An 18,200-nucleotide genomic window follows, 5' to 3' on the forward strand; every position below is an offset into this window, starting at 1 on the left:
CTCAATAGACATTGTTCAGAGCAGAGTTGGGGTAAATGGATGAGGGGAGCACTGGCGTAAAACCCCTGGCATTTCCCCCCCCCCCCCCCCCCGACAGCCGCAAGTGGCGCACACAACATTCATGGCTGAAATTTCACATTTGGTTAAAAAAAATCCATCATGTGTGGATAGACACTAATGTAAAAGAGCATCAGTGTTCACATGAGTACAAGCAAGTACAGACATGCACTTCTACGGCCGGCTGTACACGCCTGTGCCTCCCTAGGCGCGGGAAAATGATGGGGGTTTTTATGATAGAGCTCACTTGTGCCTGTAAACATCCATGTGCATGTACCCATAAAGATACAATGTAACATTGCTTATAAACATTGATCAGATAGGAGTTAGAGAACTCCTATCCTCCTAATGTTACAAAGTAACATTGTATCTTTCTATCTCCTATCTGAACGATGTTTATAAACAATGTTACTTTGTATCTCCTATATGAACAATGTTTATACACAATGATACTTTGTATCTTTCTATCTCCTATCTGAATTATGTTTATAAACAAAGTAACATTGTTTATAAACATTGTTCAGATAGGAGATACAAAGTAACATTGTTTATAAACATCGTTCAGATAGGAGATGGAGGGATACAAAGTAACATTGTTTATAAACATCGTTCAGATAGGAGATGGAGAGATACAAAGTAACATTGTTTACAGTGCCTTGAAAAAGTATTCACACCCCTTGAAATTTTCCACAATTTGTCAAGTTACAACCAAAAACTTAAATTTATTTTATTGGGATTTTATGTGATAGACCAACACAAAGTGGCTCATAATTGTGAAGTGGAAGGAAAATGATAAATGATACAAATAAATATGTGAAAAGTGTGGGGGGGCATTTGTATTCAGCCCCCTTTACTCTGATACCCCTAACTAAAATCTAGTGGAACCAATTGCCTTCAGAAGTCACCTAATTAGTAAATAGAGTCCACCTGTGTGTCATTTAATCTCAGTATAAATACAGCTGTTCTGTGAAGCTCTCAGAGATTAGAGAACCTTAATGAACAAACAGCATCATGAAGGCCAAGGAACACACCAGACAGGTCAGGGAGAAGTATAAAGCAGGGTAAGGTTATAATAAAATCTCCCAAGCTTTGAACATCTCACAGAGCTCTGTTCAATCCATCATCGGAAAATGGAAAGAGTATGGCACAACTGCAAACCTACCAAGACATGGCCGTCCACCTAAACTGACCGGCCGGGCAAGGAGAGCATTCATCAGAGAAGAGCCAAGAGGTCCATGGTAACTCTGGAGGAGCTGCAGAGATCCACAGCTCAGGTGGGAGAATCTGTCCACAGGACAACTATTAGTCGTGTTCTCCACAAATCTGCCCTTTATGGAAGAGTGACAAGAAGAAAGACATTGGTGAAAGAAAGTCATAAGAAGTCCTGTTTGTAGTTTGTGAGAAGCCATGTGGAGGACACAGCAAACATGTGGAAGAAGGTGATCTGGTCAGATGAGACCAAAATTCAACTTTGTGGCCTAAAAGTAAAACACTATGTGTGGGGGAAAACTAACACTGCACATCATCCTGAACACACCATCCCCACCGTGAAACATGGTGGCGGCAGCATCTGTCAAGGCTGGGCCCAGCCCTTCCTTCTCTGAGCTGTCCGCTCAGCTTTCGGCTATTGCCAGCTCCTATCTCTCCACAGTGACTCACCTGTTGATGATATCCTGCTCATCAGTCCTGCCTACTTAAGCTGTCCAGTCCAGATGATCTCTGCCTTCGCCTTGGTCACATCTCTAGAGACGCTCTCTTGTGTTCCTGTTAAAGACTTGCTTGGCTGACATTACTTCTGGCTCCCTGACGTTTTGGCTTTTCTGACTATCAGTTCCGGTTCCTGAACTCTGGCTATGTTTTGACTACGTTTACTCCGTTTACTTTTTTTTAAAATTATTATTAAACAAGTGTGATTTAACTGTACTTCTGTCTCAGTCTGATTCATGGTTTCTGGCAGCATCATGTGGTGGGGATGCTTTTCTTCAGCAGGGACAGGGAAGCTGCTCAGAGTTGATGGGAAGATGGATGGAGACAAATACAGGACAATCTTAGAAGAAAACCTGTTAGAATCTGCAAAAGACTTGACACTGGGGGGGGGTTCACCTTCCAGCAGGACAACAACCCTAAACATACAGCCAGAGCTACAATGGAATGGTTTAGATCAAAGCATATTCATGTGTTAGAATGGCCCAGTCACAGTCCAGACCTAAATCCCATTGAGAATCTGTGGCAAGACTTGAAAAGCTTGAGATATTTTACAAAGAAGAATGGGCAGAAATGTCCCTCTCTAGATGTGCAAAGTTGGAAGAGACATCCCCAAAAAGACTTGCAGAGAAAGGGGGTTCTACAAAGTATTGACTCCGGGGGGCACCATACAAATGCCCCCCCCCACACACTTTTCACATATTTATTTATATTGTTTATCATTTTCCTTCCACTTCACAATTATGTGCCACTTTGTGTTGGTCTATCACATAAAATCCCAATAAAATACATTTATGTTTTTGGTTGTAACATGACTGTAACAAATCCCCGTTGCACTCCGCTTGAGTGCTTCCGCCATACACCGCTTCCTTCCAGTCTGAATATAGATATCAGATATTCCAATCTCTGACAACCACAAACAAGGCAATACTCGTTTGGTTGCTGAACATGGAACTGTTTATTAGAACAAGAATACAGTCTTATATACAGTTGAAGAGGAGGTTCCCTCCCCTCCTGATCAGATTACTCTAACAATACAACCAGAAACATAAATTAACATGAGCTAATTAACTAATCATTTCCAGACAAGGTGACTCCAAGATATGACCTTTCAGGTCCTAGACTTGTCGTCTCCTAGCTCACTGACTATACAATACACATTATCATAAATATCAACACAGAACTCCTTCACACAATAGCAGAGTTCATTAACACAAACAACAATGGGTGAAAGACTCTTAGAGCCATATTTACAATAAACACATTATAGCAGACAACAGACAGACAGGTGGCTGGAGTTGATGACATCAGCATCTTCTATGAGCCCCAACATTATGAAGGCATATACAGGGTTCCCAGAGTCTGTGTGTTTTGGGGGGACATGGACTTGAATCCAAAGTAACATTACGTCTAGGTCCCCAGGCATACACCTCACAGAGAGTATTGTTCCCTTAAAATCCAGGGCTCCATAATCAGTAGGCAAGAGGCTAGCATTCAGTCCTCTCCCCGGCTAGGTCTGTCACATTGACAAAATGTGGAAAATTTCAAGGGGTATGAATACTTTTTCAAGGCACTGTATAAACATTGATCAGACGTGAGAGAGATACAAAGTAGCATTGTTTATAAACATTGATCAGATGACGAGAGAAAGATACAAAGTAAGGCCCTTTCTGCTGGTCTTTGCTGAGCAGGCAGATGGCTGGTTCCAGTTATGCAGAGCAGACACAGAGACAGCCCGCTACCCTCTATGGGTGGTCAGATGCAAACTGACCGCCTGTCCGTTTACACCCAACTGCTACCACATTCGTCTGTTCTTAGAGGACAGGATCGGATGTCGGCGGGCGTCAACGGACACATGTCTGTTCACACCCGCCACTCCATAGAGGAGACTGGAGGGTCCGATCAGGTCTGCCTGAAAAACAGACAGGTGGACCTGACAGGGCCCTAACATTGTTTATAAACATTGATCAGGCAGGAGATAGAGAGATATAATGTAAAGTTGTTTAAAAACATTGATCAGACAGGAGATAGAGAGATACAAAGTAACATTGTTTATAAACATTGATCAGACAGGAGATAGAGAGATACAAAGTAACATTGTTTATAAACATTGATCAGGCAGGAGATAGAGAGATACAAAGTAACTTTGTTTATAAACATTGATCAGACAGGATACTTTTGTATCTATTCTATTTTATTCATTTGCAGATCAAAGTATTTAGTAAGTAATGGAAGTCTGTATGTGCCATACCTGGCTGATTACTGTGGAAGCTGAAAGTTACTGTATAGGCACCACTACTACAGCGATCTCTACTAGCTTCTGGGCCAGGTGCCAAGTGGCTGCCTTGCTGTTTAGTCGCCACCCCTCGCCCCTCCACCTTGCGAGAGGAATAAGTTGTCTGGCTCCTCCCAGGCCACGTCCGCTGACGCATTTCACCCCACCCACATGGCTTAATCATAGAGGAATGATAATGATTTCTGATTTTGCAGGTAAAAGGATAAAACTTGTGACATTACATCTCAGAAACAATCGTATCCTTTACACTTCCCCTAATAGCCGCCCCCAGGGAGCGTGCCATTACACAGTTTTCATGTCACTACCCTGTCCAGACTTTAGACAGCCGGAGAACATTAAAACAATGCTGAGCCCCACCTTTAGCTCCACCCTCTAATAAGCTCCACCCAACTACCACGCGAAATCCATTCCCGTTGCAGGCCTGATTTCAACTTTCACCTGGTATGTAGCAAACTCAAGACAGATTTCATGTCCTTACACCTGCTTCAATAACAATGTTACGTTCTGTGATTTATCAGCCGACCGCACTCACCTCAGTGGGGTTCAGCCAGTCATTGGGGTGCACAGAAGGGTCAGCAGATTTAAAGGCGCACACCACTATCCTTGTTATGGCTTCTTCTACACGAGCCTCATCGTCCGAATCCTCCATGGAAAGAATAAAAAAAACATAAAATACACTTATACTACATTATACAACTATTATTATACATTTATATGGCTCTGACATATACCGCAGCGCTGTACAGAGATCACTGAGCCAGTCACTTCAGTCTCTGTACCAGAGGAGCTTACACTCTAATGTCCTCTCCCCCCACAGTCACACACTATTATTATTATACATTTATATAGCTCTGACATATACCGCAGCGCTGTACAGAGATCACTGAGCCAGTCACATCAGTCTCTGTACCAGAGGAGCTTACACTCTAATGTCCTCTCCCCCCACAGTCACACACTATTATTATTATACATTTATATAGCTCTGACATATACCGCAGTGCTGTACAGAGATCACTGAGCCAGTCACATCAGTCTCTGTACCAGAGGAGCTTACACTCTAATGTCCCCTCCCCCACAGTCACATCAGTCTCTGTACAGAGGAGCTTACAGTCTAATGTCCCCTCCCCCCACAGTCACATCAGTCTCTGTACAGAGGAGCTTACACTCTAATGTCCCCTCCCCCACAGTCACATCAGTCTCTGTACAGAGGAGCTTACACTCTAATGTCCCCTCCCCCATAGTCACATCAGTCTCTATACAGAGGAGCTTACACTCTAATGTCACCTCCCCCACAGTCACATCAGTCTCTGTACAGAGGAGCTTACAGTCTAATGTCCCCTCCCCCCACAGTCACATCAGTCTCTGTACAGAGGAGCTTACACTCTAATGTCCCCTCCCCCCACAGTCACATCAGTCTCTGTACAGAGGAGCTTACAGTCTAATGTCCCCTCCCCCACAGTCACATCAGTCTCTGTACAGAGGAGCTTACACTCTAATGTCCCCTCCCCCCACAGTCACATTAGTCTCTGTACAGAGGAGCTTACACTCTAATGTCCCCCCCACAGTAACATCAGTCTCTGTACAGAGGAGCTTACACTCTAATGTCCCCCTACCCCCCACAGTCACATCAGTCTCTGTACAGAGTAGCTTACACTCTAATGTCCCCTCCCCAACAGTCACATCAGGTCCCAAATCTAAATCCCCCCAGGGCTCTATCTGCATGAAGTTTATTTAGGTTTCCTGGGGGGACTCCGCCGGTACCCCAACCCCCATACACTGAAGGATGCGATTGGGACGTTTGCATGCGGCGTGCGTCTTCTGATTGATGGTGTAATCTCTGTGCAGAATTTGTTGTGGACATCAATGTCTCGGTTCCCTCCAGTAGACGAAGGCTGATTGCACAGGTCGGGGTCAAGGCGAATGACAATCTTACATTGCAAACGTTCGTTCCCACCGTACATGTGACATGCGCTCCCCCCCCCCCCCACTCCTGCGCTCCCCCCATCCATCACTTCTCCTGGTCACGCTCACCTTAGCTCAATGACATGAGACAAGCAAAGGGTTAACCCTTCCAGTCCCGGGCGATCTGCCTCTGCGCCTCCAAAGCTCGGATGTGCCGCGTCCGACCGTGAACGAGTTAATGGCAGAAAAGTAATCTTCAGGCGGCATTTGCGGCACACACACACGGGGGTACGGAGAGGTCAGAGGAATCTAATCCCCTTTTTATTGTCACAGAATTAAACCGCCAAATGATGTTCAGTGTGGATGAAACTAATAGAGAGAAACTCATTAAGGGGGTATTACATTTGCCTAAGTGAGCGCCGCCAACGTGACGGCGGCCTCAGATACACGCCGAGGTCGCTGGAAGGAGCAGAGGAGACGCACGCGGCTCCCAACGAGATGCTGAATTAAAGGGAACAAATATTGGAAGCGAGAATATATATTATATATTAATAACACATACATTACATAAATGTATAGATCATATATAGTACATTGCAATAAATACTATATATATATATATATATATATATATAAATATATATATATATATATATATATATATATATATATATATATATATATATATATATATATATATATATATATATATATATATATATCTATCTATCTATCTATCTATATATATATAGAGAGAGAAAGAGAGAGATATAGAGATATCTCTCTCTCTCTCTCTCTCTCTCTCTCTATATATATGTTTTTTTCCTCTTTTTGTAATATATGATATACAGAATATATAATATTAGTATTAATATTTATTGCAATATACAGTATAATATATTATTATTATACAGGATTTATATAGCGCCAACAGTTTGCGCAGTGCTTTACAACATGGGGGCAGACATTACAGTTACAATACAATTCAATACAGGAGGAATCAGAGGGCCCTGCTCATTAGAGCTTACAATCAAGAATATATTCTGTATATCATATCATATATTACATAAAAAAATATTATATAGCTATAAATATATATTTATATATAGTATACTGTATATTGCAAAAAATATACACACATATATACACACACACACACATACTTTTTATGCAATATATATAACAGTGCACCAAATAAGATATTTTTTTGTAGATGTTATTGTTTATTGTTGTGTTATGTTGCTCACAAATCTTTTGTCATTTTATCTCTATGTGACAGATGACCATCATTATCCAATAAGAGCAGCTAATTCTGGTAAGAAGTCTTCACTGTAAGAGCAGTAGATGTACCTGAGATCGGATAACAATCTTCAGGGATGCTTGGTGCACAATGCCTTTTTTAATAGCAGGATAAGCCTTTTATATAGGAGACATACCATTTATATTTATAGCGGGACATACACTTTAAGTAGCAGGATATACCTTTTATATAGGGGGACATACTGTCATATAGGGGGATATACCTCTTATATAGGGGCACATACCTTTCATATAGCGGTGCATATCTGTTATGTAGGGGGACATACCGCTTACATAACGGGATATACCTTTAATGTAGGGGGACATATCTCTTATAGAGTGGGATATACCTTTCATATAGCGGTACATACCTGTTATATAGGGGCACATACCTTTCATATAGCAGGACATACCTGTTATATAGGGGCACATACCTTTCATATAGGGGCACATACCTGTTATATAGGGGCACATACCTTTCATATAGGGGGACATACCTTTCATATAGGGGGACATACCTGTTATATAGGCACATACCTTTCATATTGCGGGACATACCTGTTATATAGGGGCACATACCTTTCATATAGCGGTACATACCTGTTATATAGGGGCACATACCTTTCATATAGCGGTACATACCTTTCATATAAGGGCACATACCTTTCATATAGAGGGACATACCTTTCATATAGCGGGACATACCTGTTATATAGGGGCACATACCTTTCATATAGCGGTACATACCTTTCATATAAGGGCACATACCTTTCATATAGCGGGACATACCTTTCATATAGCGGGACATACCTGTTATATAGGGGCACATACCTTTCATATAGCTGTACATACCTGTTATATAGGGGGACATACCTTTCATATAGCTGTACATACCTGTTATATAGGGGACATACCTGTTATATAGGGGCACATACCTTTCATATATCGGGACATACTAAGTAAAGGCTCACGGCCCTCCTGGGATTTATGCTCAGATATAAGCCATGAGGTACAGACATTCCTCAGGCCCCCCCGATGTTCCCATTAGCTCTGCAGTAGCTGTCATACTTTACCCATAATTCCCTTTTCATAGATAATATTTTACCTATTCAGCGAGATTGCTGACAGTTGGGTGTCTGTGGCGGGGCCCCGCTCTCGCCCAGACTTTGCTGAGTATGACATTCTTCAAGACAAGGAATTGCAGCCAAAACACAGAATGTGCCCGAGACTTGTGTGCAATGATATGAGCCCAGGAAATCCGTCCTTGTCAGAATTTCGGTCACATATACCGGGAGATGGATGAAAGAGGACCCAGAGCAGAACGAGGAAATAAGAACTTGGTTGTCACAATGCAGATTTCCGCTAGGTAGAAGAACGCAGTGACTTTTCGGGATGGAGATGCCAAGAAGATGTCCTTTATGGTGTCCATGCTGGAGGGTTTATAATGAACTGCTGGAACCTCTGAGGGGAAACCTGAACTGAAGGAATATGGAGAATGCCTGAGCTAACCTCCTTCTGGAAATGCTAACTGCCTGACTCTATCTGGCTTCAATACTTTGTGAGATGCTGACCTGGCACAAGCATCCTGACCAGGTCAGAGGGAACTTTGAGCTCCTACAGGGGGTGACTTGTCATGGGGGGGGGGGGGGGTAGAGGACCTTTCACATCTCCAGACATAGGTAGGTCATAAAGAAAGCCAAGGCTCAGAATGTAAGGAGCCCCCAGTAGTCACCAGGGCACCTGAAGGTGTGATGGGCACTGCTGCGGATGGCTCCCAGGTTGTGGCCCTCAGATACTACCGGATTGACATAAGCTGACAGGAATGAGATGAGGTATAAAACCAAGAGATGAAATTGTGGTAGAGACAAGCAAGGGGGTCAGGCAGATACAAACAGGCAGAGGTCAAGGCAGGCAGCAAACAGCAATTGTGGTTGAAGGCAAGCCCAGATGTCAATGGAATCAGAAACTGGAATCAGCGGGGAGGGAACTGGAACTGAAGCCGGGGAGTAGAATCACAGAGGGCAGTCTTTGCTGAAGCTAAGCACACCCTTGCAGCTCTGAGCCCACTGGGTAGGCAGAAGAGGCAGCTACCTTGGGTGCTATAGCAAGAAGGGGGCACAAAAAAAAGGTAGAAGTTGCAACTTATCCTGCTGAAGTAGCTGACAGTTGATAGGGGTAGAGGGTTGCACTTTGGCCTTTTGTCTTGGGGGCTAAAGGTCTATGTCCTAGCAATGCTTTCTAATAGGGCATTTGAGGCAATGATCTACAGATGTGATTAGGAATTTTCCAGCCAGTAGTAATACCTGAAAACACTAGATGGCATAAGTGCATGTCTGTGTAACACACAAGGACGGTTACAACCTAAATCACTAGATGGCGCCAAAGCACATCTATGAAATACACACGTGCAGTTATACACTTAAACCACTAGATGGCACAGGCGCACATCTGTGTAACACACAAGGACAGCTATAAACGTAAACCACTAGATGGCGCCAGAGCACATCTATGACACAAGGGCAGTTGTAAACTTAAACAAGTAAATGGCATAGGAGCACATCTATCATCTATGAAATATACAAGGGCGGTTATATATTTAAAGCAGTAAATGGCATAGGAGCACATCCGTGAAATACACACATGCAGTTATAAATTTAAACCACTAGATGGCACAGGCACACATCTATGAAATATACAAGGGCAGTTATAAACTTTAACCAGTAGATGGCGTAGGCACACATGGGTGAAATACACACGCGCAGTTATAAACTTAAACCACTAGAGGGCACAGGCGAACATTTGGTAAATAAACAGGCGCAGGTCTATGTTAAGCACAAGGGCAGTTATATGCTTACACCACTAGATGGCATAGGCGCACATCTGTGTAACAGGCAAGGGCAGTTTTAGAACCTAAATCACTAGATGGCGCATGTCTGTGGAATACATGAGGTTGGGGGCCTGTAAATTTCAGGTGAGGCTGCAGCAGTATTTGTAATGTGATTTGATTGAGAACTAACAGGAGCCAGGACAGGACTAATGTCGCTGGATCCACATGATAGCCAAGAACGGGTACTACTCCCACCATAGAGAACATTGGATTTCCAAACAAAACCAAGTAGCTTAGGGCAAAGATGTCAACCTTGGAGTCGATTCCTTCAATTCAAAATAAAACAAACTGCTTCAAGTCTAAACGCTGGGTTGTGTGAGTTTGGCTGATTCATTGTGACCTACATTATTGGTTTACAGTCTACTTTAGCCATTCCAAACCAGAGTTCCTCTAGGGATTTCTTGAGCTGTGGCTGACAGAAATCCTATCTGATGGTTCCAGGTCCAATGCCATTTGGTAGAATCAGCTGCATGTTTTTAGCTCCTGGAAAGGGTGGATTTTGATCACCAATGTAAGGAACAATCTTCTCACTGACCACCAATGTAAGGGACATTCTTCCACTGATCACCAATGTAAGGAACATTCTTCTCACTGATCACCAATGTAAGGAACATTCTTCTCACTGATCACCAATGTAAGGGGCATTCTTCTCACTGATCACCAATGTAAGGAACATTCTTCCCACTGATCACCAATGTAAGGAACATTCTTCTCACTGATCACCAATGTAAGGAACATTCTTCTCACTGATCACCAATGTAAGGGACATTCTTCCCACTGATCACCAATGTAGGAACATTCTTCTCACCGATCACCAATGTAAGGAACATTCTTCTCACCGATCACCAATGTAAGGAACATTCTTCTCACCGATCACCAATGTAAGGAACATTCTTCTCACCGATCACCAATGTAAGGAACATTCTTCTCACGATCACCAATGTAAGGAACATTCTTCTCACCGATCACCATGTAAGGAACATTCTTCTCACTGATCACCAATGTAAGGAACATTCTTCTCACTGATCACCAATGTAAGGAACATTCTTCTCACTGATCACAATGTAAGGAACATTCTTCTCACTGATCACCAATGTAAGGAACATTCTTCCCACTGATCACCAATGTAAGGAACATTCTTCCACTGATCACCAATGTAAGGAACATTCTTCTCACTGATCACCAATGTAAGGAACATTCTTCCCACTGATCACCAATGTAAGGAACATTCTTCCCACTGATCACCAATGTAAGGAACATTCTTCCTACTGATCACCAATGTAAGGAACATTCTCTCACCGATCACCAATGTAAGGGACATTCTTCTCACTGATCACCAATGTAAGGAACATTCTTCTCACTGATCACCAATGTAAGGAACATTCTTCCACTGATCTCCATGTAAGGAACATTCTTCTCACTGATCACCAATGTAATCACCAATGTAAGGGACATTCTTCCCACTGATCACCAATGTAAGGAACATTCTTCCCACTGATCACCAATGTAAGGAACATTCTTCTCACTGATCACCAATGTAAGGAACATTCTTCTCACTGATCACCAATGTAAGGGACATTCTTCTCACTGATCACCAATGTAAGGGACATTCTTCTCACTGATCACCAATGTAAAGGGACATTCTTCTCACTGATCACCAATGTAAGGGACATTCTTCTCACTGATCACCAATGTAAGGAACATTCTTCTCACTGATCACCAATGTAAGGAACATTCTTCCCACTGATCACCAATGTAAGGGACATTCTTCTCACTGATCACCAATGTAAGGGACATTCTTCTCACTGATCACCAATGTAAGGGACATTCTTCTCACTGATCACCAATGTAAGGAACATTCTTCTCACTGATCACCAATGTAAGGAACATTCTTCTCACTGACCACCAATGTAAGGGACAATCTTCTCACTGATCACCAATGTAAGGAACATTCTTCTCACTGATCACCAATGTAAGGAACATTCTTCTCACTGATCACCAATGTAAGGAACATTCTTCTCACTGATCACCAATGTAAGGAGCATTCTTCTCACTGATCACCAATGTAAGGAACATTCTTCTCACTGATCACCAATGTAAGGAACATTCTTCTCACTGATCACCAATGTAAGGAACATTCTTCTCACTGATCACCAATGTAAGGAACATTCTTCTCACTGATCACCAATGTAAGGGACATTCTTCTCACTGATCACCAATGTAAGGAACATTCTTCTCACTGATCACCAATGTAAGGAACATTCTTCTCACTGATCACCAATGTAAGGAACATTTTTCCCACTGATCTCCAATGTAAGGAACATTCTTCTCACTGATCACCAATGTAAGGGACATTCTTCTCACTGATCACCAATGTAAGGAACATTCTTCTCACTGATCACCAATGTAAGGAACATTCTTCTCACTGATCACCAATGTAAGGAACATTCTTCTCACTGATCACCAATGTAAGGAACATTCTTCCCACTGATCACCAATGTAAGGAAAATTCTTCTCACTGATCACCAATGTAAGGGACATTCTTCTCACTGATCACCAATGTAAGGAACATTCTTCTCACTGATCACCAATGTAAGGAACATTCTTCTCACTGATCACCAATGTAAGGGACATTCTTCCCACCGACCTCTGATAAATTAATTTTAGTAGGGGCTCCCTGAGATCTGAAGATCATTTGAAGGGATCCTCCAGGGTACTTCTAGTAACGTCTCACTGGCCTTCAGATGGCGACCGTTTCTCCTGGAGAGTTTGGACGGACTGTCATGCCAGGAGTCCAATGAGACATCGAGGTGAAATCTTCCATTTCTCAGTGACACTCCACACAATATATTCCAGACTAACACTCTAACGAGCGTGTGATGCATTATTTCTCTGCAGATGAAGAGTCGCACCGCCGCAACGGCGAGCCATTCATAACTTCGGTTTGCTGCAATCGACATTGGCTTGTCCAGGATCCATTACTGTCCCATCTCCCCGTAGGCGAGCCTGTGCTCATTAGCTGCACAGAGCGAATTGGCACCATTATCTGATGTTACATTTTTAATAAGCAGATTGTGGGCAGCGTGCGGCAGGAGACGTAAAATGCATGGCGGGTGATGAATCGCTGATGGAGTCGGAATGCGAATTTCATTATATTAAAATGGAATAAATCAGCCAAATTGTTCCAATACAATAAAGAGGCACTAAGACGTTGGAGGAGCTTCCATGCCAGAAATGGGGGAACTTTAACTCCCGCTGGACCACATTTCCCATAATTCATAGCTCCGGGGTGGTGCAGTCAAAGCTCAGATGCCGACATTGCCGGTTCTTCCATATAGAGATGGTTAGCTCCCTCAAATAATTGTGGGCCAAAAAAAAAAATGAATTGCATAAATGAATAGATAAACATATTCCAAATAATAACTTCACATCAAAAGCCCCCCCATTTCACATCAGAAGACCCCCATCACATGTCACAGCCCTTTTCTGGAGAAGTCTGGCCAGAAGTGGTTTCATGGAAGAATTACGGCCAAAAAGTTGTCCGATCTTGTTTCCGATGTGGAAACAGGGCTAAGCAAATCAACTATGCCGAAAAACATAGGAACTGGGGCGGGGGTGGATGTGCAGAAAAATGCAGCAGGTGCTCTGGACTGAGGAGTCACAATGTGAAATATTTGGCTGTAGCAGGAGGAACCTTGTTGGGGGAAGGGCTGGAGAGCTGTACAGTAATGAGTGTCTGCAGCCAACTACTGTGAAGCAGGGGCGGATCGGGGGGGCGGGGCAATGGGTCAATTTCTCTCCCCCCCCCCCCCCCCCCCAGAAAATAGTGAGCAGGCTGTGTTGATGCCGACCCCCCATAAGCTGTTGCTGACACAGGGCAGCGGCGCCCAAACTGACAGGCTCCGTGAAGGGAGCGACACAGACAGAGCCGCAGCTGCGGGGGATTTCCACCCCTCCTTCTCCTCCTTGAGCCGAGCATTCACCTGGCAATGCCCTCCTATTGGCTACATTCAGGGCCAATGGCTGGGAAACTAGCAGCTAGAAGATTATGGGACATGTAGTCATGTAGTCCCGGATACCAGCAGGCCCCAGGATGATTCCCTGAGAGGACTGCAGCCCCCAGCATGCTGAGTGGGAGGGCGAAGAGGAAGAGAGGAAAAGAGGGACCACAAGGCTGTCGGGTGGAGGGAGCCAGTGATTCTATCATTATCCTACAAGGTAAGAACTAACCTCCAGGTGGGGGGAGTGAGGGGGATGAGGGGGGGATGCAGGCTTCCATAGAGGTACAGGACCTTATCACTGGCTACATCAACCCTTTCCTCCCCTCCACCTGGCTGCTCCCACCCTGTTCTCCCTTCCACCTGGCTGCATCTACCCTGTTCTCCCCTCCACCTGGCTGCATCTACCCTGTCCTCCCCTCCACCTGGCTGCTCCCACCCTGTCCTCCCCTCCACCTGGCTACATCCACCCTTTCCTCCCCTCGGCTACATCCACCCTTTCCTCCCCTCCACCTGGCTGCATCCACCCTGTCCTCCCCTCCACGTGGCTGCATCCACTCCCTTCCGCCTGGCTGCTCCCACCCTGTCCTCCCCTCCACCTGGCTGCATCCACTCCCTTCCGCCTGGCTGCTCCCACCCTGTCTTCCCCTCCACCTGGCTGCATCCACCCTGTCCTCCCTTCCACCTGGCTGTTTTCATCCCCTTCCTCCCCTCCATCTGGCTGCATCCACCCTGTCCTCCCCTCAACCTGGCTGCAACCACCAACACTTTTTCAAGATACTGTGTATTTATATGTGTGCATATATAATTACATTTTATATTTGGCCCCCCTGCTTTTGTCCCTGTCCCCCAATGTGCCCCCCCTAAATATGAAAGCTGGAGACACCACTGTCTCTCACCGCCCCCCCCTGTATTTCTGCATCTAAAAAGCAGACCGCCATTACTGTGCAGGCCTCACTCTGGGACTACAGGGACACTGTCACTGGCCACTGGCAGTGGGAATCTGCATCTGATCACAGGCGACGCAGCAAGTGACAAGCCCCATCTGAAGGCAGGCAACGGTGGCAAGTGACACGCTCAGGGCTCCCACTGATTCTGCATTATGGTGAGTTGAACTATTTCATTTTATATTACAAATGTAATAAGAGAAACAATGCGCTTCAATCATCCTGACACCATAACAACCATGGTGCCGTGATGATTGAAGCGCCAACACCAGCCATTTCTTCCGATAAATTGCCCGCAAAAATTTTGGCAGTGCCCCTCCCGAGATTAGAATCTGGATCCGCCCCTGATGTGAAGCACGGTGAAGTTTCTTTGAAAGTTTGCCTGCAGCAGTATAGTCAGTGTCATCAAAGTGATTGTAAAGGCTCTTTTTTTAAATAACAAACATGTTATACATAACTCCTCTATGCAGTTGTTTTTGCACAGAGCAGCCTGGATCCTCCTCTTCTCGGATCCCTATTCCCTGTTCATGGCCCCTCCCTCCTTTGAGTGCCCCTCAGCCAGCAGCTTGCTTCAGGGGGCACCCAAGCCGAGTCAGAGCTCCGTGTATCCACTCAGACACTGAGCCCAGACCTGGCCCCGCCCCCACTGTCCTGATTGGCTGACTGACTTTGATTGACAGCTGTGGGAGCCAAGGGCGCCGCTGCTCTGTCTCAAGCAATTGGGAGGAGTGTACTGGATGGCTAAGGGGATCGTGGACAACGCTGGAGAGAAAAGGAGCTCAGGTAGGTAATTAGGAGGTGCTGGGGGAACTGCTGCACACAGAAGGTTTTTTATCTTAATGCATAGAATGCATTAAGATAAAAAAACCTTCTGCCTTTACAACTCCTTTAAGAACTTCAGTGTAAAGAAGAACAAGAAGTACTGGAAGTGATGGTTTGGCCCCCACAGAGCCCTGATCTCACCATCATGGAGTCTGTCTGGGATGAAGGACTGGAGACAGCCGACATCCACAGAAGATCTGTGCTTAGTTCTCCAAGATTTACATAGAACAACCTACCTGCCGAGTTGCTTCAACAAGTCTACCTAGAAGAACCAATGCTGTTTTGAAGGCGGGGCACAGTACCGTACAGCGCTTCTCTTTTTCCACATTTTGTTATGTTAAAGCCTTATTCCAAAATGGACTTATATTTTCCTTAAAATTCTACAAACCATACCCCATAATGACAACGTGAAAGACGTTTGTTTGAAATCTTTGCAAATTTATTAAAAATAAAAAAGGAAAAAATCCCATGTACATAAGTATCACAGGCTCCTCCCATGTACATAAGTATCACAGGCTCCTCCCATATGCATAAGTATCACATGCTCCTCCCATGTACATAAGTATCACAGACTCCTCCCATGTACATAAGTATCACAGACTCCTCCCATGTACATAAGTATCACAGGCTCCTCCCATATGCATAAGTATCACATGCTCCTCCCATGTACATAAGTATCACAGACTCCTCCCATGTATATAAGTATCACAGGCTCCTCCTATTGTACATAAGTATCACAGGCTCCTCCCATGTACATAAGTATCACAGACTCCTCCCATATGCATAAGTATCACAGGCTCCTCCCATGTATATAAGTATCACAGGCTCCTCCCATGTACATAAGTGTCACAGGCTCCTCCCATGTACATAAGTATCACAGGCTCCTCCCATGTATATAAGTAACACAGGCTCCTCCCAATGACATAAGTATCACAGGCTCCTCCCATGTACATAAGTATCACAGGCTCTTCCCATGTACATAAGTATCACAAGTTCCTCCCATGTACATAAGTATCACAGGCTCCTCCCATGTACATAAGTATCACAGGCTCCTCCCATGTTCATAAGTATCACAGACTCCTCCCATGTACATAAGTATCACAGGCTCCTCCCATGTACATAAGTATCACAGGCTCTTCCCATGTACATAAGTATCACAAGTTCCACCCATGTACATAAGTATCACAGGCTCCTCCCATGTACATAAGTATCACAGGCTCCTCCCATGTACATAAGTATCACAGCCTTTGCCATGACACTCAGAACTGAGCTCAGGTACATCCTGTTTCCGCTGATCATCCTTGAGATGTTTCTACGTCTTGATTGGAGTCCACCTGTTGTAAATTCAGTTGATTGGACATGATTTGGAAAGGCACACACCTGTCTATAGAAGGTCCCACAGGTAACAGTGCATGTCAGAGCACAAACCAAGCCATGAAGTCCAAGGAATTGTCTGTAGACCTCCGAGACAGGATTGTATGGAGGCACAGATCGGGGGAAGGGTACAGAAACATTTCTGTAGCATTGAAGGTCCCAATGAGCACAGTGAACAAGCGCGGTTCTTTCCGCGTGAAGCGCGTCAACTGGTCATCGTTGCAATTTTGTCTGGCTCATGGCAATAGAGAAAATTCTACAGCATCTTTTGGATTCAAGTGTGCGATCAATCTTTTCTTCTCTTCTTGATATTGCCTACGGTGATGAGCCGGGATCATCACCTTGGATCAGGTGTGTCCATTTTGTTGCCTGAAGCGGTGTGTGCACCCTTGTTCTGTTTCCCAATGAGCACAGTGGCCTCCATCACCTGTAAATGGAAAAAGTTTGGGACCACCAGGACTCTTCCTAGTCCCAGCCAAACTGAGTGATCGGGGGAGCAGGGCCTCACTTAGGGAGGTGACCAAGAACCTGATGGTAACTGTGACAGAGCTCCAGTGTTTCCCTGCGGAGAGAGGAGAACCTTCCAGAAGAACAACCATCTCTGCAGCACTCCACCAATCAGGCCTGTATGGTAGAGTGGCCAGACGGAAGCCACTCCTCAGTAAAAGGCACATGACAGCCCACCTGGAGTTTGCCAAAAGGCACCTGAAGGACTCTCAGATCATGAGAAACAAAATTCTCTGGTCTGATGAAACAAAGATCGAACTCATTGGCCTGAATCGTAGCGTCATGTCTGGAGGAAACCAGGCACCGCTCATCACCTGCCCAGTACCATCCCTACAGTGAAGCATGGTGGTGGCAGCATCATGCTGTGGATATGTTTTTCAGCGGCAGGAACTGGGAGACTAGTCAGG

General features: G+C 44.6%; 1 protein-coding gene across 2 annotated transcripts in view; it reads right to left on the reverse strand.

The window, feature by feature from the left end:
- HSPBAP1 (HSPB1 associated protein 1) overlaps nt 1-18,200 on the reverse strand; it is a 115,583-nt gene that overhangs the window by 4,097 nt on the left and 93,286 nt on the right. For both annotated transcript variants that reach the window (XM_073634481.1, XM_073634480.1), the window contains one exon: nt 4,590-4,700. In XM_073634481.1, the coding sequence (XP_073490582.1) occupies nt 4,590-4,700 (111 nt within the window). The remainder of the gene's footprint in view (nt 1-4,589; nt 4,701-18,200) is intronic.

This window comes from Aquarana catesbeiana, linkage group LG06 (genome assembly GCF_042186555.1).
Source record: "Aquarana catesbeiana isolate 2022-GZ linkage group LG06, ASM4218655v1, whole genome shotgun sequence".
Lineage (NCBI taxonomy): Eukaryota > Metazoa > Chordata > Amphibia > Anura > Ranidae > Aquarana > Aquarana catesbeiana.